This window comes from Tupaia chinensis, unplaced genomic scaffold, assembly GCF_000334495.1.
Source record: "Tupaia chinensis unplaced genomic scaffold, TupChi_1.0 Scaffold000528_1, whole genome shotgun sequence".
Lineage (NCBI taxonomy): Eukaryota > Metazoa > Chordata > Mammalia > Scandentia > Tupaiidae > Tupaia > Tupaia belangeri.
Window position 1 is genome coordinate 6123217 of NW_006160041.1, and position 24078 is coordinate 6147294.

Genomic DNA, 24078 nt, shown 5'->3' on the forward strand with positions numbered 1-24078 from the left:
TGCATGCCCAAGATCCCAAGAGAATGGAGGAGAAAGGATTGCAGCGTGGCCATCCCTCCTGGGGGGTGATTTCTCGCTTTCTATCTCTCCGTCTCTGTCTTTCTGGCGAGCCCACGTGCCCTACAGCGAAAACCTCTCCAAAAAAAAAGAAGTCCAACACCTTAACCAGTGTGCTACCTGCTGGCCCTGCTGAGTCAGTTCCATGGTTTACTATTTTAGGATCCACCAAACTGTTTTCTTTACCAGCTACACTATTTTTATATACCATTAGGAATACACAGAGTTCTAATATCTCTAAGTCTTTGCCAACATTTATTTTCTTTCTTTCCTTCTCTTTTTCCTTTCTTTTTTGATCATAGCCACCCTAGTAGGAGATGGTATCTCATTTTGATTTGCATTTCTCTAATGACTAACAATAAGCATCTTTTTAGGCCCTTACTATATATGCTTCTTTAGGGAGAAATATTTATTCACGTCTTTTGTCCACTTTTTAAAAATTTTAATTGGCAGAGGGTATGTAAACTTCTCAGAGTGAGGCAGAGACACATAAAGAGAAAGCATCCTGGAACCAGCAGTTAGCGTAATGGCTATGTTGCTGGACTCCCATGTAGTTGATCACGGTTCGCGTCCCAGACCTGGCAGCTTAAACTCACGCCGGGACGATCCTGAGAGAATGGAGGAGAAGGAATTGCAGCGTGGCCATCCCCTCCGGGGGAGTGATTTCTCGCTTTCTGTCTCTGTCTCTCTCTGTCTTTCTGGTGAATGCACGTGCCCTATAGCGAAAACCTCCCCAAAAAAAGAAAAAAAAAAAAAAAAAAGAGAGAAAGCATCCCTAGTAGGCATGGCCTTATCACAATCCCTTCTCCTCCACCCTATTGAGATTTGGGGCACACATGCACCCCATGTGTTTTTCAAATCACTGGGGCCAGAAATAAAACCATAGTCAGCCATGTGAGGTCCTCCTCCCCTAAACACTAGGCTATCGGATTGGCTCATTTTTTAATTGAGATGTCCTTTTGTTGTTAAACTTTAAGAGGCTTTTATATATTCTAGGTATTAATACCTTTTCAGACACAGCATTTACAAGTATTTTCTCCCTTTCTATGGGTTATCTTTTTTACTTTCTTGGTATTATCCTTTGATGTACCAAAGTTTTCTTCATACAAATTCTACCATTTTCCTTTTACTTTTGATGTCAGATCTAAGAAATGATTGCCAAATACAAGATTATAAAGATTTACCCCTACATTTTCTTCTAAGAGATAGCTCTTAAATTTAGGTCTCTGACCCATTTTGAGCTTTTTATATATGGTGTAGGGTAGGGATCTAATGTCATTCTTTTGCATGTGGATATTCAGCAGTCCAAGCACCATTTGTGAAAACACTATTCTTTCCCTTCTGAATATGTAAGGCTAATGTAAAAAATTTTGTAACATAATGGCATAAATAGCAATAATCTACTCATAAAAAACAAACCTAAAGCTTACAGATCCAGAGTTGGAAAGTGAAAAAATGTAAAAAACTACACTAGGCAAATTCTAGACAAAATAAAACTGGTAAACCTCTATTAGAATCATGTAAACAGGGAACCAGCAGTTGGCGTAATGGCTATGTGGCTGGACTCCCACGTAATCGACCGCGGTTCGTGTCCCGGACCCGGTGACTTAAAACTCACGCCGGGCGTGTGTGCATGCGTGCCCAAGATTCTGAGAGTAGAATGGAGGAGAAGGGATTGCGGCGTGACTATCCCCCCTGGGGGGTGATTTCTCGCTTTCTGTCTCTATGTTTCTCTCTGTCTGTCTGGCGAGCGCACGCGCCCTAAAGTGAAAACCTCTCAAAAAAAAAAAAAAAAATCAAGTAAACAGACTTTATAGTAACCAAACATTAACTAGAGTTAAAGCAGGACTAGTATCCAGAATATATTAAAAACATTAAAAACTCTTAACAGCTTAGGAACCAGCAGTTAGTGTAATGGCTATGTGGCTGGACTCCCACGTAGTCGACCGTGGTTCATGTCCCGGACCCGGTGGCTTAGAACTCACACCGAGCACGTGTGCATGTGTGCCCAAGATCCCGAGAGGAGAAGGGAGGAGAAGGAACTGCGGCGTGACCATCCCCCCTGGGGGGTAATTTCTCACTTTCTGTCTGTCTGTCTGGCAAGCGCACGCGCCCTATATCGAGAAAAAAAAAAAATACTCTTTTAACGACAAAAAGACATCCCCCCCACCCCCCCAAAAAAAGGTCCGGTATTGTAGTCTAATGGTTAGGGGAGCAGGACCCCACTTGGCTGACTTGGTTTTATTTCTGGCTCCCAAAAAAATAATTATAGTTATAAGCAACAACTCAGATGATCTCAAGAATATCACCTTGAGAGAAAAAAAAAAACTTACGGAAGAATACACATATAATTATTCTATTTATTTTATAAATGGGCATATAAAATTAAACAATATGCTGCTTAGAAATATAAACACATATGGTAAAATATAAGACAAGTTAATAATAAACAATAAATTCATGAGCATGGGTATTCAGATAACAGAAAAAGACTAGAGTGGAAAGAGGCACTCAAGACACTTTAAATTAAGTAATGAGTTTTTTTGTATGTTTTTTTAAAGTTTATTTATTCCATGAGTGAGAGACACAGACAAAGATATAGCACCCTAACAGGATCTTGATGCTGCAATCTACTCTCAGTCTCAGCTTAAGCCCAGTGTACTCTGTAAGGTCTCTGCATGCAAACTAGAAACCTTCCCACATGTTCTGCCTAACAAGAGTCCTGTTTTACTACTGCACCACCATCTGGCCTGCAAGATTTTTTAAAAATTTATGTATTAAGGGGCCAGCAGATGGCATAGTGATTAAAGCACTAGACGCCCACATGGTCAACTGAGGTTCAAGTCCCAGACTCAGCATCTTGAAACTTGTACCAGGCACACGTATGTGCCCAAAACCCTAAGAGGAGAATGGAGGAGAAAGGATTATGGTGTGACCATCCCCCCAGAGGGTGATTTCTCACTTTCTGTCTCTTTGGCAAGCACACACACCCTATAACAAAAAATCTCTCTCTCTCAAAAAATAATATATTAAAATCATTAATTTCTATCTATTTGATATTTATTAATAAACTACGATTTTTTAAGCATCAGTCAGACAATTTAGGAAAATTGTGTGTTAAGATAAAGATTACATCTCAGAATGAAGAAGGCAATTAGTGAATATTGCAGTAGGACAAATATTAATTTGGACACAATTAACTAAGCTAGAATTTTAAGAAAACAAAGAAATATTTATATGCTTCCAGAAGTACACACTAAGAGTGAATAAGGTTGCTAAGGAACTGGTACGGAACACGGATCAAAAGAAAGTTTTAAATACATCTATCACATTTAGTTTTTCTTGAATTTCCTCATTCCCCAATGTTGCCATGCCTTTTAAATTACTGAGGCAAAATCTTAACCATATCTCTACTCTACCAATGTCTTATGTTTAAGCCATATTATGAACATATAAGTCAATGAATTAGATTTTGATGACCAGCTATATGGAACAACTACATTTATAAAGATAAATATATCCAGAACACTCTAAGAAACTTCCAAAAGTTAGAACAATCGATTTTTTAAATCCTATGTTGTACAGTATCTAACAGCCTCTGAAAAAAAACAGAATATAATTTATGAATTTGGCACCAAGTAACAAAAAAAAAAAAAAAATGACTGAGTAGATTCTCATTTTGAGTCTTTACTAGAAACTTACTTCTTCAACCTGCCCATCTTCGGCTCCATCTTTCTCTTTGTCCTCCTCTTCATCATCATCATAGTCTTCTTCTTCATCTTCATCCTCTTCAGATGATGTATCCCCAGTTCCATCAACTTGTAACACCAATGGAGCTTGAGTCTGAGCAGGCTGGGCCTGTGGCTGCTGCTGCCCAGCTGCAGTTATCTGTGCTTGTGCTGGTGTAGGTGCTGCCACTGTTGTAGGTATAACTTGAGTCTTATTTCCTGTAAATAAGATTTGCTGAGGCTGGATGATGACACCTGTCTGTGGCGAAATCCCTCCAGGAAGAGGGGCCAGTACCTAAGGCAAAAGAAAAACAATATTAGGAACTAATAAAAAGATCAAAGTATGATACACAGAAACAGACCCAAATTCCGAAAATTCATCAGAAATGACCATCTCATACATCATTAAAACTACCACAGTACAAAAGGAGTGCTTAACTAGTGAACTGATACACTAAATATCCACTTCACATATATTGAGTATTCACTATGCATATGCTAACCATAAGGCCAAGAGTTATACAAGTTACTAGTTTGTTTGCTCGAGGTATGGAGAGGTTTCATACCTTGCCAAGTTTGCAGTCACCAAAAGGCAAAATTTGAAGCTAGGCTTTCTGGTCTAGAGCTTGTGCTATTACTATTATGCCATGATACCTCGACATGGACACTGAACCAGAAATCTCAAGACTCAGGTATAATTTTGCCTCAGATCAGATATGGATCTAGCAGAGGCAAATCATTTAACTAGTCTTGGCTTCTGTCATTTCACTGTTGGACTAGGACTAATGGCAGGCAACCCTGGCTATAAACTGGAACCACCTAGTGACTTAAAAGGAAATACTGGCACCTAGGCCCCACCCCTAATATTATTTTAATTGGTGAGATAAAAGCTATTACAGAGGCTGGCTCTTTAGCACAATGGTGGTGCACTACTCAGGGAGTCCAGGTCCTACAAGGTGACTGTAGTTCAAGTCCCTGGACTGATCTGTCAGAAGCAGGCCAGACACACATATGAGTGTCTATAATCCAACTTGCTGTAAGACTGGAAGAAGGGGATCATAGTATGACAAACTCTGTGGAGGGTGCCCTCTCTCCCAACTTCTTTCTTATATGTGTGTGCATGTGTACTCCATCACAAATAAGAAAGAAAACTATATTAACTTGAGCATTCCTAATTTCAAAATCCAAAACTAAAATTTGAAGCTTAAACATCATGATGTCAGAAGTAGAAAATTCCACACTCAACTTCATGTGAGAATCAGTCAAATCACTGCAATGCAAAAATAGTGTATAAAATTATCTTTAGGTTCTATGTATAATGTATACATGAAACATAATATGAATCTGGTATTTAGACTCAGGTCTCATGCCCAATATCTCATTATATACATACAAATATTCCCACCCCGAAAAAAAAAAAAAAAAATCCATGCCATCTAGTGGTGTGGTGAGTAAGGGAGCTGGATCCCACATGACTGACAGAATAGTTCAACTCTCAGACCTGGTGACTCGAGAAACACCAGGCTTGCCCAAAATTCTAAAAGGAAAAATGGAAGAGAAGGGATTGTGACATGACCACCCCCTGTGAAGAGTGCTGACTCGCACTTGTTCGTGCATGTGCGCATGCTCTCTCTCTCTCTCGGATTCTAAACAACCACAGCATTCTAAATAGAAGAATAACATGAGTGAAACACAGAAGTGACTGCAGCATATAATTTTGGAAAGCTAGAAGCAGCTAGATTAATACTCCTGCTCTGATCTTGCTTCTATCATACTATTTAATTGACATTTCTTCTCTCTCTTTTAAGTATGTAAGCTTCCCAAGAAAATAACTATTCTTCTCTCTCAAGCAAGTGCATGCACCTGCTAGTTAAAAAAAAAAAAAAATCCAAAATTTAAAATATTTCTGGTCCCAAGCATCTTGGATAAGTGATACCCAAGCTGTAGTTGTATTTAAAGCTCCCAGGTTATCTTTAGCATGCAACCACAGCTGAAATCACCATATTGAATAATTCTGAAAGTTTCTTCCAGGTTCTGCACTTGAGGATTCTAAACTAAATCACAACTCAAAATGAACATATGAACAAATATTAACTACATGTATTATAATTTAACATGTTTGCAATTATAGTTATTTAAATAAAAAGCACTCAATGACTGTTACTTGCCATTAGGTTCAAGGAGACAAAGAATTTCTTTTAAAGAAGATCATAGATTAATGACACAAGAAATAAAGCAGTGACAACCCTAACAACTAAAACATGAAACAGAAGCATGACATGGTGTTTTAAGAACACAGGAAAGGGCACCAAATTCAGCTTAGCAGATAAGGTATGGTCAGAAAGCCTTCCCAACAGGTAATACTTAAGTTTTTGTTTGTACTTTAAGGAGATTAGCCAGGCTTTTCTTTTTAGTTGGTTTGTTTGGGAGAAGTAGAGGTTGTAAGGTGAAAGACCAAAGGCAGCATTCTAAATAGAAGACCACCACCAAGTGAAACTCAGAAGTGACCGCAGCATATAATTTTGGAAAGCTACAAGTAGCTGGATTAATATTACTGCTCTGATCTTGTTTCTACCATACTATTCTATTGACATTGTGTCTCTCTCTTTTAAGTATGTACGTTCCCCACGAAAAGAACCATTCCTCTCTTTCATCTTTGTCCACACTGCATGATAATGGCAGACACGTAAATGTAACTATTTGTTAACTTTGATCTAAACATCAGCTAAAGCAAGTAACTGAGAGCATGACAAGAAATAAATCTGAAGAGTTCAGAGTTTGAAACAAGATCCCCCAAAAGATCTTATAAGCTCTCTATGGTATTTAGACTTTTTCCAACAGGTAATGAGAAGTCATTATGGACTTCAAGATTTTTAGAAAGGTCAGGTTAAGAGGGTATAAGGCTAGAGGCAGTGAAATTAGTTAAGAGGGTAATACATGCCTAGTCACTGTGGTGCAGTGGTAAAGCCACATGCCCTGCAAGGCTGGAAGCCATATAGTTGACCAAAGATGCCTGGTTCAGCCTGAAAACACTCTGGATGTACACATGCACATAGGAGCCCAGGTTCCCGAGAAGCTGGAGGGCTAAGGAAAAGGGATGATGGTGCAACAAAACCTTGTCAAGGGTGCTACTCTCTTTCCTTCTTTGTGTGAGCATGTGCGTATGTAGTAAAAAAAAGATAATACAGTATTTTTAATAACAAATTATGATAGTATGAACTAAGAAAATGACAAAAGATTGAGACAACTACTTATAAATATATTAAGAACCTATAAACATGGCAAAACTGCAACCCAATAAAAGGATGATAGGACTCAGTAATACCTTGGACACTGGCAATAAAGGAAAGTGAAGGTTCTAACACTCCCTTCCCTTTCAGAAAACCACCAGCATCATGAAACTAGTCATGCCTGCATTGTTTACTCCTAAATCCCCCATCCCTTGTGAAGACCCTAAAATTCAGGTACTACTTGTTGAATGAGACCAAACTTTGGAGGTTGGACAAAGCATTGCCACTATAACAAAAAAGCACATTTAGGGAGACTATGAAGTTGATCAGAAGAGACAATAATTCTGTTTTAAACATGTTGAATGTTAAGTTTAGCTGTGAAGTATGCACAAGAAATTTGTAACAATCAGGGTCTGTAGTACTGGAGAATATAAGGCTCTACATATAAAGTCTTGGGAAAAGAGAAGGGAACCACCAAAGGAATGAATAAACAACAACTCCCCCAAGGTGATCATTACTAAGATTCTCTTACCTGTTGTATAACAGGAGCTTGTACTCCACCAGGTTGCATTTGTGGAATAACCTGTTGTTGTAGAACCACTGACTGCTGAGGCTGAAAGATGTATTGGGCACCATTGGCTGCTCTGACCACCTGAAGAAGCTGGCCTGAAGAAAAAAGTACATATTACAAGTTATCATTTTAACAGCGACCATCTCAAAATAAGTGAATTCATATTGAATGTCAAACCACTGAAGGCCCTAGAAATGATCGAGTAGAAAGTCTAATAATTTTATAAAAGGCTATCAGCCACCCATAGTAGACTATACTCCTTACCTCCCCTGACTCCCGAGTTCAAATGAAGTAATTAAAAATGTTTTATTTTCAATGTTTATCATCCTCATTCGAGTTTTCCAGAAAGATTTTTAAAAGATTATGGGACTTCATTAAAAGCAAAAACTATCTTCACTAACATGATAAGAGTCAAGAAAGAGCAAAGATCAGACATTTCAGGGGCTGTTTTAAAGCTTTAAAGAAGGAAAAACATAAAAGTTCATTTAATACCTTGAATCAGAGCACCTTAGTACTTTGCAACAAAATTGCATTAAAGCAATAAAAGTTTGTTGAACCAGTCATCATCTCCACTATCTTATACAAAGAATCAAATCACTCTCATACATTGCTTTGGATGAGTCAGAATCTTGAATTCATTAAAAAGTACATAATCTTACTAATATATGTAGCAAGGAAAGCAAACCTCTGTCATTTATTTTTATGTATAAATTAAGAAAATAACAAAAGGGGCCAATAGGTAGCATGGTGGTTAGGGCGCTGGACTTTTACATGATCAACCATGGTTCAAGTTTAAGACCTGAAAGCTTGGGGGGAAAAAAAAAAAACTATCTAGGTGTGTGTGTACATGCCTAAAACCTAAGACAAGAATGAAGAAGGGATTGCAGTATGACCATTTTCCCCCTCTTCAGGGGATCATTTCTCACTTTTCCTCTCTCTGTCTCTCTCAGGTAAGCACGTGCCCTATAGTAAGAACCGAAAAAAAAGGAAAATTAACAAAAAAATTATATAATCAAGATTACAGAGAGATTCATATGAACAGGGGCCAGCAAGTGGAGTAGTGGTTAAGAGACTGACTGACGTGGTCGACCATGGTTTGAGTCCTGGACCTGGTGGCCTAAAACTTATACCAGGCACGTTGAGTGCACTCCGAAGATCCCAATGGGAAAGTGGAGGAAAAGGGATTGCCTTGTGGCCCCCACGGATGTGACTTTTCACTTTCTGTCTCTCCAGCGAGCACATGCACCCTATAACAAAACAAAACAAAACAAAAACCCAAGTTTCTATGTACAAATTTTTCAAACACTAATGCAACAAAAATCATGAACTAGACAGACATGGCTTTTTGTCAATCAATGAAAAGATACTATATATAATAGCATGCAATAAATTTGCTCCTAAGACACTGTAAGATTTTGGTATCACAAATTAATTCAAATAAATCAAGTTTAACTTATTTGTCAGGTTAAATATGCTAACTAAACTAAATAAGAATTTCTATACACTCACACTTCATTTAATAATAGGGCTCTTATTCACAGATCAAAAACTCAAGTGCAATTCTCATCTTCTCTACTGCATCATCAACAATGATTATGGTACCAAGTGCTATACCCCTCAGATAAGGTTATTTTATTTCTTAAATCAAATAGTAAAAGAAATTTTAGTATTCTTTTTTACTTTTTTTTTTGGAGAGATTTTTGCCGTAGGGCGCGTGTGCTCGCCAGGCAGAGAGACAGAAAGCTAGAAATCACCCCTCAGGGGGGATGGCCATACCGCAATCCCTTCTCCTCCATTCTCCTCTCGGGATCTTGGGCACGCACGCATGCACACATACCCGGCGTGAGTTTAAGCCACGGGGTCAGGGATTCAAACAGTGGTCGACTACATGGGAGTCCAGCGACATAGCCATTAGGCCAACTGCAGGTCCCCGAAATTTTAGTATTCTGTCTTTCAGTGAAGGCAAAACATAAAAGGCTTCATGGTACAATTTTCTGAATTACAAATAATTCTATTATTACTAATCACCTGAATTCGTCAAAATCTGCTGAACAGGAGTCACACCTGCAGGGAGTGCCAAGGTAGCAGCTGTAGCAGCAGCACTCTGAAAAACAAAAACAAGGGGAAAAACTCAAAATCATGTATGCACATAACAATATCTTGGTTTACTGTTAATATTTTAGTAGTGTATAAATTTTTTTGTTTGACATGTACTACAATAAAAAGTTCTAACAGTAAGACTAATCCTATTCTCTAAAATGGTATAGCATAAGCAAGATCATGTAGACTAAATGACCTACTTAATTATTTAAAGCACTTAAACAGAACAATAAAATTTGTTACTCTTTCTAGAGAATGTGCTTTAAGGATTTCTCACAGGAGGTATTTTTTTTTTCTCCCCCTTCAATCTTCTTTAAGGTATGTACTGTCTCCCCAGCCTGTAAATAATCTATGCATTTTTAGAAACCATACATTAATAACAAGGCTATATAACATATGACATAACCATTCCATTAATGCTTCCTTTCTCACTGTTTCTTTAGCCCCAATTCCTCGTTATCATTTAATATACTTAAGGCCAAATGATCCTCATTTAATTTTTTCTTTTTTTAGGTTTTTGTCATAGGGTATATATGCTTGCTAGAAAAAAAGAGGGAAAGTGAACAGAAGTGACTGCAGCATATAATTTTGGAAAGCTAGAAGCAGCTAGATTAATACTCCTGCTCTGATCTTGCTTCTATCATACTATTTAATTGACATTTCTTCTCTCTCTTTTAAGTATGTAAGCTTCCCAAGAAAATAACTATTCTTCTCTCTCAAGCAAGTGCATGCACCTGCTAGTTAAAAAAAAAAAAAAATCCAAAATTTAAAATATTTCTGGTCCCAAGCATCTTGGATAAGTGATACCCAAGCTGTAGTTGTATTTAAAGCTCCCAGGTTATCTTTAGCATGCAACCACAGCTGAAATCACCATATTGAATAATTCTGAAAGTTTCTTCCAGGTTCTGCACTTGAGGATTCTAAACTAAATCACAACTCAAAATGAACATATGAACAAATATTAACTACATGTATTATAATTTAACATGTTTGCAATTATAGTTATTTAAATAAAAAGCACTCAATGACTGTTACTTGCCATTAGGTTCAAGGAGACAAAGAATTTCTTTTAAAGAAGATCATAGATTAATGACACAAGAAATAAAGCAGTGACAACCCTAACAACTAAAACATGAAACAGAAGCATGACATGGTGTTTTAAGAACACAGGAAAGGGCACCAAATTCAGCTTAGCAGATAAGGTATGGTCAGAAAGCCTTCCCAACAGGTAATACTTAAGTTTTTGTTTGTACTTTAAGGAGATTAGCCAGGCTTTTCTTTTTAGTTGGTTTGTTTGGGAGAAGTAGAGGTTGTAAGGTGAAAGACCAAAGGCAGCATTCTAAATAGAAGACCACCACCAAGTGAAACTCAGAAGTGACCGCAGCATATAATTTTGGAAAGCTACAAGTAGCTGGATTAATATTACTGCTCTGATCTTGTTTCTACCATACTATTCTATTGACATTGTGTCTCTCTCTTTTAAGTATGTACGTTCCCCACGAAAAGAACCATTCCTCTCTTTCATCTTTGTCCACACTGCATGATAATGGCAGACACGTAAATGTAACTATTTGTTAACTTTGATCTAAACATCAGCTAAAGCAAGTAACTGAGAGCATGACAAGAAATAAATCTGAAGAGTTCAGAGTTTGAAACAAGATCCCCCAAAAGATCTTATAAGCTCTCTATGGTATTTAGACTTTTTCCAACAGGTAATGAGAAGTCATTATGGACTTCAAGATTTTTAGAAAGGTCAGGTTAAGAGGGTATAAGGCTAGAGGCAGTGAAATTAGTTAAGAGGGTAATACATGCCTAGTCACTGTGGTGCAGTGGTAAAGCCACATGCCCTGCAAGGCTGGAAGCCATATAGTTGACCAAAGATGCCTGGTTCAGCCTGAAAACACTCTGGATGTACACATGCACATAGGAGCCCAGGTTCCCGAGAAGCTGGAGGGCTAAGGAAAAGGGATGATGGTGCAACAAAACCTTGTCAAGGGTGCTACTCTCTTTCCTTCTTTGTGTGAGCATGTGCGTATGTAGTAAAAAAAAGATAATACAGTATTTTTAATAACAAATTATGATAGTATGAACTAAGAAAATGACAAAAGATTGAGACAACTACTTATAAATATATTAAGAACCTATAAACATGGCAAAACTGCAACCCAATAAAAGGATGATAGGACTCAGTAATACCTTGGACACTGGCAATAAAGGAAAGTGAAGGTTCTAACACTCCCTTCCCTTTCAGAAAACCACCAGCATCATGAAACTAGTCATGCCTGCATTGTTTACTCCTAAATCCCCCATCCCTTGTGAAGACCCTAAAATTCAGGTACTACTTGTTGAATGAGACCAAACTTTGGAGGTTGGACAAAGCATTGCCACTATAACAAAAAAGCACATTTAGGGAGACTATGAAGTTGATCAGAAGAGACAATAATTCTGTTTTAAACATGTTGAATGTTAAGTTTAGCTGTGAAGTATGCACAAGAAATTTGTAACAATCAGGGTCTGTAGTACTGGAGAATATAAGGCTCTACATATAAAGTCTTGGGAAAAGAGAAGGGAACCACCAAAGGAATGAATAAACAACAACTCCCCCAAGGTGATCATTACTAAGATTCTCTTACCTGTTGTATAACAGGAGCTTGTACTCCACCAGGTTGCATTTGTGGAATAACCTGTTGTTGTAGAACCACTGACTGCTGAGGCTGAAAGATGTATTGGGCACCATTGGCTGCTCTGACCACCTGAAGAAGCTGGCCTGAAGAAAAAAGTACATATTACAAGTTATCATTTTAACAGCGACCATCTCAAAATAAGTGAATTCATATTGAATGTCAAACCACTGAAGGCCCTAGAAATGATCGAGTAGAAAGTCTAATAATTTTATAAAAGGCTATCAGCCACCCATAGTAGACTATACTCCTTACCTCCCCTGACTCCCGAGTTCAAATGAAGTAATTAAAAATGTTTTATTTTCAATGTTTATCATCCTCATTCGAGTTTTCCAGAAAGATTTTTAAAAGATTATGGGACTTCATTAAAAGCAAAAACTATCTTCACTAACATGATAAGAGTCAAGAAAGAGCAAAGATCAGACATTTCAGGGGCTGTTTTAAAGCTTTAAAGAAGGAAAAACATAAAAGTTCATTTAATACCTTGAATCAGAGCACCTTAGTACTTTGCAACAAAATTGCATTAAAGCAATAAAAGTTTGTTGAACCAGTCATCATCTCCACTATCTTATACAAAGAATCAAATCACTCTCATACATTGCTTTGGATGAGTCAGAATCTTGAATTCATTAAAAAGTACATAATCTTACTAATATATGTAGCAAGGAAAGCAAACCTCTGTCATTTATTTTTATGTATAAATTAAGAAAATAACAAAAGGGGCCAATAGGTAGCATGGTGGTTAGGGCGCTGGACTTTTACATGATCAACCATGGTTCAAGTTTAAGACCTGAAAGCTTGGGGGGAAAAAAAAAAAACTATCTAGGTGTGTGTGTACATGCCTAAAACCTAAGACAAGAATGAAGAAGGGATTGCAGTATGACCATTTTCCCCCTCTTCAGGGGATCATTTCTCACTTTTCCTCTCTCTGTCTCTCTCAGGTAAGCACGTGCCCTATAGTAAGAACCGAAAAAAAAGGAAAATTAACAAAAAAATTATATAATCAAGATTACAGAGAGATTCATATGAACAGGGGCCAGCAAGTGGAGTAGTGGTTAAGAGACTGACTGACGTGGTCGACCATGGTTTGAGTCCTGGACCTGGTGGCCTAAAACTTATACCAGGCACGTTGAGTGCACTCCGAAGATCCCAATGGGAAAGTGGAGGAAAAGGGATTGCCTTGTGGCCCCCACGGATGTGACTTTTCACTTTCTGTCTCTCCAGCGAGCACATGCACCCTATAACAAAACAAAACAAAACAAAAACCCAAGTTTCTATGTACAAATTTTTCAAACACTAATGCAACAAAAATCATGAACTAGACAGACATGGCTTTTTGTCAATCAATGAAAAGATACTATATATAATAGCATGCAATAAATTTGCTCCTAAGACACTGTAAGATTTTGGTATCACAAATTAATTCAAATAAATCAAGTTTAACTTATTTGTCAGGTTAAATATGCTAACTAAACTAAATAAGAATTTCTATACACTCACACTTCATTTAATAATAGGGCTCTTATTCACAGATCAAAAACTCAAGTGCAATTCTCATCTTCTCTACTGCATCATCAACAATGATTATGGTACCAAGTGCTATACCCCTCAGATAAGGTTATTTTATTTCTTAAATCAAATAGTAAAAGAAATTTTAGTATTCTTTTTTACTTTTTTTTTTGGAGAGATTTTTGCCGTAGGGCGCGTGTGCTCGCCAGGCAGAGAGACAGAAAGCTAGAAATCACCCCTCAGGGGGGATGGCCATACCGCAATCCCTTCTCCTCCATTCTCCTCTCGGGATCTTGGGCACGCACGCATGCACACATACCCGGCGTGAGTTTAAGCCACGGGGTCAGGGATTCAAACAGTGGTCGACTACATGGGAGTCCAGCGACATAGCCATTAGGCCAACTGCAGGTCCCCGAAATTTTAGTATTCTGTCTTTCAGTGAAGGCAAAACATAAAAGGCTTCATGGTACAATTTTCTGAATTACAAATAATTCTATTATTACTAATCACCTGAATTCGTCAAAATCTGCTGAACAGGAGTCACACCTGCAGGGAGTGCCAAGGTAGCAGCTGTAGCAGCAGCACTCTGAAAAACAAAAACAAGGGGAAAAACTCAAAATCATGTATGCACATAACAATATCTTGGTTTACTGTTAATATTTTAGTAGTGTATAAATTTTTTTGTTTGACATGTACTACAATAAAAAGTTCTAACAGTAAGACTAATCCTATTCTCTAAAATGGTATAGCATAAGCAAGATCATGTAGACTAAATGACCTACTTAATTATTTAAAGCACTTAAACAGAACAATAAAATTTGTTACTCTTTCTAGAGAATGTGCTTTAAGGATTTCTCACAGGAGGTATTTTTTTTTTCTCCCCCTTCAATCTTCTTTAAGGTATGTACTGTCATCACAGCCTGTAAATAATCTATGCATTTTTAGAAACCATACATTAATAACAAGGCTATATAACATATGACATAACCATTCCATTAATGCTTCCTTTCTCACTGTTTCTTTAGCCCCAATTCCTCGTTATCATTTAATATACTTAAGGCCAAATGATCCTCATTTAATTTTTTCTTTTTTTAGGTTTCTGTCATAGGGTATATATGCTTGCTAGAAAAAAAGAGGGAAAGTGAGAAATCCCCCTTCCCACCCTCCCACCCCGCAAGACAATGGTCACACTGCCATCATTTCTCCTCTATTCTCTTCCTGGCATTGTGGGCACATGCGCCTGGCACGATTTTCAAGCCACAGGGTCCAGAGTTCACCCCAGTTGGGCATGTGGGAGTCTAGTATCTTAACCAATATGCCACCTACTGGACCTCATTGAATGTTTTTTAACTTTTTAAATTTCTTCTGAAATCAACAAGTCTCCATAGAAAACACTGTATCAGAAAACTTCACTTGGAGTATAGCTGGCAATTTTTGTAAGATGTCTTATTACCAAAAAAGGGGGAGAGTGTGTGTTGGCAATATATTCTAGATGAAACATGTATTATTAACAACATAAAAACTCAAAATCTTAAGAAAAGCCATATACTTTCCTTTCCACATTTTAAAATGCAGTTAATGACATTTAAGTTATGAAAATTTATGTGGGATTATAGTCTCAATTTCCTTAAATTCTGGATAAATTCTTGATTTACTGGTTCTGAAGATTCTTTTCTCCTCTTACCTACCACACCACTGCCCACACCAGCTCTAAAACCACATAATTCCATTTTTTCAATTACGTGCTTTAAATGTTTTCATGTATTTCACTATAACTATATTGAGCTATGCTACATTTTAAAATTTCTTTCCCTCTTCACTTTTTTAAGATACCAAGCTTACATACCTTCAATCCAATCTATGTATTTCTCAGAAATAATTGGATAACTGTGGGTTTTTTTTTTTTTTTTTTTTTTGGAGAGGTTTTTGCTACAGGGCGCGTGCACTCGCCAGACAGAGAGAGACATAGAGACAGAAAGCGAGAAATCACCCCCCAGGGGTTATAGTCACGCTGCAATCCCTTCTCCTCCATTCTCCTCTCGGGATCTTAGGCACGCACGCAAACGCGCCCAGCATGAGTTTAAAGCCACCCAGGTCCGGGACGCGAACCGTGGTCAACTATGTGGGAGTCCAGCAACATAGCCATTACGCCATCTGCTGGTTCCCAGATAAGTGTGTTTTGAAAATGCTAATGTCAGGACCAGCAGTTAGCTATGTTGCTGGACTCAGACGACCGCGGTTCGTGCCCCAGACCTGGTGGCTTAAAACTCACGACGGGTGCATGTGCGTACGTGCCCAAGATCCCGAGAAGAGAAGGGATTGCGGCGTGGCCATCCCCCCTGGGGGTTGATTTCTCGCTTTCTGTCTCTCTGTCTCTCTCTCTGTCTGGCGAGCACATGTGCCCAATAGCAAAAACCTCTCAAAAAAAAAAAAAAAAGCTAATGCCAGAGAAATACATGAAACTTTGAAAACTCTATTAAACAGATTAATGATACAACTACTATTTAATCTGGGCTCCAAACAGAGCATTCTTTTTTTTTTTTTTTAAGAAGTATTTATTTAACTTCATTTACTTATTTATTTATTTATTTTAATATGACCAGAGAGACAGAGTGAGCTAACTAGAGAGAGAGAGAGAGAGAGAGAGAGAGAGAGAGAAAGTAAGAAAGCAAGCTGCCAGGTCCAGGATTCAAACCACGGTCAGCCAAGTGGGAGTCCAGTGCCCTCAAGTACCACACTACCTGTCAGTCCTTCCAGGTGTAGCATTCTAAGAAAATATGCTTGTTGCCATTTGGCAGGCCTAAGTCATTTCTATTGAGCCTGAAATTCCCATGTCTCCAGAATCCAGCTATGGCCCACCAGTTTCATTCATTTTAAGTTCGATACCCAATCATACCATTTTTTAAAAATCTTGTCTATACAGGCAAGTGAAAAGAAATCTAAGTTTAAGAAACATATCGATGACCACTTACTTTGACAAATATTTAAGAATATTAAATGTCCATAAATCATATTCTTTATGGTAACAGATCTTACTACTGGCAAACTGATCTTGTAGTTTCTGTATAGTTTATATTATGTAACAACTACTGCAATCTCTCACATATTTGAGTTGCTCAATAAACATCTGTTGAGTCATATAACCTAAACAAACCATCTTTTATTTAATGACCACTGAAAATTCTTCCTTGTATTTTATGATCAGACCAAACATAAATAATGCATTAAACCAAACATTTCATAAAGAGAAGTAAAAACACTGGCTTGATGCAAGTTCTCTGAAATAGCCTTCTGCCTAATATTGTATTATCACTATTCATATTTTATAAAACTGTATTTTTCCAATGTATTCAGGCATAAAACACACAGAGTCACTAGAAAAATCAAAACCAGGCCTAGTCTGGATGGCACAAACAGGAGGAGGGCAACACTGTGAGGGAGGCCTAGCCTCATTTCCTAGTACAACCTCAACAGATCAGGTGGTGGTGCTTACCTGTAGTTTCTAGCTACTGGGAAGGTAGAACACAAGGACTATGACAGGGCAAGACACTGTCAAAAATACCTCTCTCCCCCTCCCTTCCACCCTCTATCTCTAATAAGAAAGAAAAAAATAGAAAAAAAAAATAAAACTATACTGTCTTTGAATCAGGTATAATGCAAACTAACCTAAGTTTAACACACACTTTTTTTTTGGAGAGGTTTTTGCTATAGGGCACGTGTGCTGGCCAGAAAGACAGACAGAGAGAGAGAGACAGAAAGCGAGAAATCAGCTCCCAGGGCAGATGGCCATGCCACAATCTCTCCTCCTCCATTCTCCTCTTGGGATCCTGGACATGCACGCACATGCGCCAACATGAGTTTGAGCCACCGAGTCTAAGACTTGAACCGCGGTCGACTACATGGAAGTCCAGCGATGTAGCCATTATGCCATCTGCTGATCCCCCCCACACACTTTTTTATTGGTAGGGTCTATACTGGTTACATTCCAGAATATGTAAAATACATGAAGGAAATACTGACTAAAAACATCAAAGTAACACACTAAAATACATATTAAATTTGTTTTATTTGTCCATTTTACTTATTCAAGTATGATCACCTATGATCTCTTTAAATATACAAGTTCTTTAGAATCAAGAAGATCCAACTTGTAAGAGATGGACCACTGATTTTACCCTGGTCTCTTTAAATACAATTATTAATTAAAAATTCTCTCTTGTAACACCTAAAATTCTTTTTTTTTTTTTTTGGGAGTTTTTTTTGCTATAGGGCATGTGTGCTCACCAGAGAGAAAGAGAGAGAGACAGAGAGACAGAAAGCAAGAAATCACCCCCCAGGGAGGATGTCCATGCTGCAATCCCTTCTCCTCCATTCTCCCCTCAGGATCTTGGGCACGCACGCACACGTGCCCGGCATGAGTTTAAGCCACTGGGTCCAGGACTCAAACCACGGTCAACTACATGGGAGTTCAGCAACATAGCCATTATGCTAACTGCTGGTCCCAACATTTAAAATTCTTTAAAAGGGCCTACTGCAGGTGATCTGCCAAATGCTTCTCTTTTAAAATTATATGAGTTATTTCCTGGAAAAATTAGTAATGACAACTGCAAAATGAACTCGAGAGTCAAACTGTAAGGGTAAAGACCAAATAATTCTAAGGGTAAAGACCAAATAATTCAAGAAGCTAGCAGGTGGTGTAATAGTTAAGGCACTAGACTCCCACATGGTCAAACACAGTTCAAGTCCCAGATCTAGTGGCTCATATTCTCTCTCTCTCTTTCTCTCTCTCTCTCTCATGAGCACACACATGACCGGCAACCAATTAAAAAATAATAACAATAGGGACTAGCTGATGGCATGGGGTTAAGGGTGCCAGACTCCCACAGGGCCGACCATGGTTCGAGTTCCAGACCTGACAGCTTGTTTTTGCGTGCGGGCACACACACATGCGCTCTCTCCCTCTGTCCCTCTCTGGTCTAATTAATTAATTAATTAATTTACTTATTTATTTGAATAAATAAATCAAGTTAAATAAAGTAACTCTTTAAAATAACAATAATGGGGGATCAGGAAATGGCATAATGGTTACACTGCTAGACTCCCACAGTCAACTATGGTTCGAATCCCAGACCCAGCGGCTTAAAACTCACACTGGGCGCATGTGTGTGCGTGCGCCCGAGATCCTGAGAGGAGAATGGAGGAGAAAGAACTGCAGTGTAGCAATCCTCCCTGGGGGGTGATTTCTTTGTCTTTCTCTCTCTAGCAAGCACACACACCCTACAGCAAAAATCTCTCTGGGACCAGCAGTTGGTATAATTGCTGTCACTGGACTCCCATGTAATCAACTGTGATTCAAGTCCCAGACCCAGTGGCTTAAATTCATACCAGGCATGTGTGCGTGCATGCCCAAGATCCTGAGAGAAGAATGGAGGGGGAGGGATTGCGGTGTGGCCACCCTCACTGGGGGGGTGATTGCTCGCTTTCTGTCTATCTTTCTGGCTAGCGCACACACCCAATGGCAAAAACCTCTCAAAAAAACCCCAATAATAATAATGATAAATAAAATTAAATAAATAACGGGACCAGCAGTTAGCGTAATGGCTATGTCGCTGGACTCCCACGTAGTCGACCGCGGTTCACGTCCCGGACCCAGTGGCTTAAAACTCATGCCGGGCGCGTGTGCATGCGTGCCCAAGATCCCAAGAGGAGAATGGAGGAGAAGGGATTACAGCGTGGCCACCTCCGCTGGGGGGTGATTTTTTGCTGTCTGTCTGTCTCTGTCTGGCGAGCGCCCACGCCCTATAGCAAAAACTCTCCAAAAACAAACAAACAGACCAAAAAAATAAAAATAAATAATTATTTTAAAAAAGAAATTCAGAGTCTTAGACTTAAAATAGAATTTTCTGAATAAAACATTTTTGTGAAAAATGACAGGCATAGAATTTTGTGATTATCACACAAGTGAATTTATTCTAATAAAGTACAAATACAGACCCTAGGTAACTATGAATTAATAATCTGCTATCACATAGAGTTGTAACTGTGCCAAGGAATGGATTTGTGATGTTGGTGATGTGTAGGAGGAAATCATTCATTTAACAGTTGTGCCCTGCTTCTGATCTGGCTTATAAACATTAAATGAGCTCTGTAGTTCACTACTTATTATTCACAAAATATATGCAATTTCTGTAAATGTTGCTTTTTGGTTAAAAAACATCTAGATCTGAAAATAAATCCCACTGCACACTAGTTAGATAGGCTAAGCAATTTTTTTCAGAAGTGATTCTTACCTTTAAATTAAAAACGTGGCGTAAATTAAAAATGAAATCTAAGAACCGAGACACCATATTCTGACATTAACGGTCTGTATGGTTTAAACAGAGTAATGAGAAGCCTTTTGTGAGAAAGGCTTGAACAACTAGTCAGACTTTTAATAAAGCTTTAAGGATATAAACATTTTCTAGTGATACGAAGAGATTCTTTAAATTTTACAGACACATTAACTACATACATCTGATGAGAACAATTAGATGGCCTACATGTAATTTGAATATCTGGGGACTTGTGAAATTTATGGCTATCCATCACAAATAAAACTGTTATTTCAACTAGTTAAAATGTATTTTATGGTAGCAATTTACACATAATAATAAAGTATATTTTAAAAGTTTTTTTTCAAGAGAGATTTTTTCCCCCCACTGTAGGGTACATGTGCTCACAAGACAGATACAGACAGACAGAGACACAGAAAGCGAGAAATCACACCCCATGGGAAACAGCCACATGAAATCCCTTTTCCTCCATTCTCCTTTCGAGATTTTGGGCATGCATGCACACACGCCAGGCTTGAGTTTCAAGCTGCTGGGTCTGGGACTTGAACTGTGGTTGATACAGCAATGTAACCATTACGCCACCTGCTGGTCCTCAGAGAAAATATTTGATTTAATATTTTCTTAATAAAATATTTAAATATTTGATTTTGAAGTGTTCTCTCTCTTGTTTTTTAGTTTGCCAGAGGACACATGCATTCACAGGAGTGGGAAAGGGAGAGAGGAGAAGCCTTGTCCTTGATTTCTCCACCTTCTTGGGAATTTGGGCATGCACGTACACATGCCTGGGGTGTTTTTCAGGCCACTAGGCCTGGGATTCAACCACACAGATCAGGCTCCCTTAACCACCAGGCCATGGAGCTGGCCAATACTTATTATCTTAAACTATCTGAATAGTTCACTTAGAACTCAGCATTCTTGACGTTTTTGCCATTAACAGATTTCCTAACTTGAACTATACTTGATGTAACAGATTTGGTACATCCCCTAAATCTATTTTTCAAAAATAGTAGGAGATAAAGTAGCCTCCAAAAAGCATCATTCATTTGGTATTTTTTTTTTCTAAACAGAAAACTGCCTAATTTTATGTATCTTAATGTTTATGTATCAAGCTAAACTTTAGGCTTGCTGCCAAATCCAATATCCAGGAAACAAAATAACCTTTTAGTTCAAGATTTCAATAAACTTAAAGTTGGTAATATGCAGCACACCTAGGTGTAATCACAATTTGAGATAAAATAAGTAAAGCCGAAGTACTACATTCTCAGTCTTACCATGTTTGATGCATTCATATGTTGTATTAGCTTGGAATCAGGAACAATAACTTGTGGTGCTGTGGCTACAAAAAAATTAGCATATAAGCAATCAAAGAACCATGAAGCTATTTCATAATTACAAGTACTTATAAGGCTGAAAACTTTTTTCATATGTTCTGCATTGATGTACTCTCAAGCAATGGATACTTCAAAATGTAAATTCTTATAGCAAATAACAGTGGGATACATCTAACCTACACTGGAAAAACATCAATCAAAAAGTGACAAAGTGACAAAGGTTTCAAGGAATTTAGAAACATGAAAGAGTGAGATACTTAATACCTTAAATGTACATTTCTGTTCATTTTCAATAAAACTGTAAATTTTGGGACATAATTTAACCGTGTATTACTAACTCAGCATTAACTGTATACTATAATCCATTATTGGAATGAGTTTCTAATCCATTAAGATTAAATTCAAAAAGTTCTCAGTAGTTTATTTTAAAATCTACATAGTCATTTTCTCCCAGTTATACAGTTGCCAGAATCATGTTTTCCATCTACTGCTTAAAAAGTACAATTCAAAAATAATGGCAAATGCTACCTAAATGTGAAAGGAATTAACTGTTTGATTCCGCAAATTTCAGAGAATAAACAGATAATCCCATTATCTTAGTATTCTCTGAGTGAAGAAAATCAAATTTCAATTTATGATGACCTAAAATCCTACTGCCAGGCTTGAAGGCAGTAGGAGGAACAGTCATCAAGAAAGATTAAAAAGATAAAATTATTTGATACCAGTTATAGATTAATATCAGGTACTAAAAGTCTTACTTGTATATACAGCAAAATAACCTAAATAGAACTTTCCTCCATGTATCACTACAAATTCTACGTGTCTCTCTTTTTCTCATGAAGAAACTGGGTAACTAAACGTTTACCTTAGAATAAACTCATTTAACTTCACTTTCCCCTCAAGTAACAACATTCACAAAATAAGAATGTCCAGGGAGGTTTACAATAAACAGATGTTTGTCATGAGAGGAAATACTTGCTACAGGTAATGGATCAAGATTCTTAGCCTTCGTAGTCATCAAAAAAAAGGCACAGATAATCCTCAAATGTGAAATGGAGCCCAAATATTCCTCAGCTGTGAAATGGAGACAAGGACTACTTCATAAAGCCCTTACTAGCTGCCAATGAAACAGTATACAGTGCAAAGCACTACAGACAGTCTTCTTACCTTAAATAAAGGTATGTTATATATCTATTCTTGACTTAGAAATCTAATTCAATTTAGATTTACACAAATAAATGACTATAGAATTGAAGTTTTAGATGACAAAAGTATAGCCACAAAACTCCACCAGTATTTAAGATGCATTTTAAAAATTAAACCCAAACATATGTTGAAAAAGACACGTTTCATAAAGAAAGTAGGTAACTACTTTAACATATAAAATAATGAAGCCCTTATAGATTTGAATTATTTTAGGAAATCAACCAGTCTTTTCAAAAGAAAATTTTAATTTAAATTATTTGAATATCAAATTTTCAACTAGCAAAACCTGTCTATCATTACTACACAAATACGCCCTTGGCTGGGCTCTCTCTTCCTCTATCTTAAGGCTTATCAAGCAACTCTTAAAAATAAGATCCAAGAATCCCAAAGCATTTCTCTCCTTTCAAAATAAATATTTTAACTTCTAGGTCAGATGTAGGAAAACAAATTCAGTCTCACCTTGCTGTGATGCAGGAATAAGAACCTGCTGGGTCTGCGCTTGCTGAGGTACCGTCTGCTGAGGTTGGGTTTGCTGATGGTGGTGGTGGTGGTGATGCTGCTGCTGCTGAGGCTGATGCTGCTGTTGAACTGGCAATAAAAGCTGCTGCTCATCTGAATGAAATCCATCTACTGCTCTAGACTGCATTAGTTTATTCTCCCACAACTAAGGCAAAGAATAACAAAGATTTCTAAGTTAAAGTCCGGGAAGATAATACTGGACTTAGAAACTCCTTACATTTTAAAACTGATACAGCCACAAAAATACAAAAAATCTAAGTTTTACCCAACTGTAAACTGTAAACACAATTTTTTTTCAAAAAAAGGTATCAAACCTCATTTTTTGCCACTTTCAGAGTACTGAAGGATTTTTTTACCTTTAGTAACTCCAATAAACTAAAACCCCCTAAATTTTAAAACCTAACCCAGCCACAAAAATACAAAAAATCTAAGTTTTACCCAACTGTAAACTGTAAACACAATTTTTTTTCAAAAAAAGGTATCAAACCTCATTTTTTGCCACTTTCAGAGTACTGAAGGATTTTTTTACCTTTAGTAACTCCAATAAACTTTCTATAGTAATTCCTTAACAACCAGATACTATTTAGTCAAGAGTTTCATATAAGCAATTTGTACTATACTCAAAGATTATCCTTTGTAATATCAAAACATTATGCTACTTCTTTGAAACTTTCCTTAATACAAAATTTTCTCTCTTAAATAATGTACATGAAACATAAATTCATCTTTTCTTGATTAGAACAATGACAAAGTTAAGAGGCAATCCCAGAGTTAGAAAAGCCCAATTTGTTATATGTTCAATCCCACATGGGGA

The 24078-nt window shown here is 37.5% G+C and overlaps 1 protein-coding gene and 1 non-coding gene across 2 annotated transcripts in view; both read right to left on the minus strand.

Moving 5' to 3' along the window:
- Positions 1–24078, minus strand: part of GTF2A1 (general transcription factor IIA subunit 1) — a 50035-nt gene that overhangs the window by 10614 nt on the left and 15343 nt on the right. Inside the window, exons 2-6 of the mRNA XM_006157106.3 lie at positions 23205–23409; positions 21480–21544; positions 14387–14462; positions 12320–12453; positions 3760–4080 (exon numbers count right to left, since the gene is read on the minus strand). Coding sequence (XP_006157168.1) covers positions 3760–4080; positions 12320–12453; positions 14387–14462; positions 21480–21544; positions 23205–23409 — 801 coding nt within the window. The remainder of the gene's footprint in view (positions 1–3759; positions 4081–12319; positions 12454–14386; positions 14463–21479; positions 21545–23204; positions 23410–24078) is intronic.
- Positions 22086–22229, minus strand: LOC114009387 (small nucleolar RNA SNORA79). Its single transcript, XR_003550816.1, has one exon. It is a non-coding gene; the product is annotated as a small nucleolar RNA SNORA79 (small nucleolar RNA).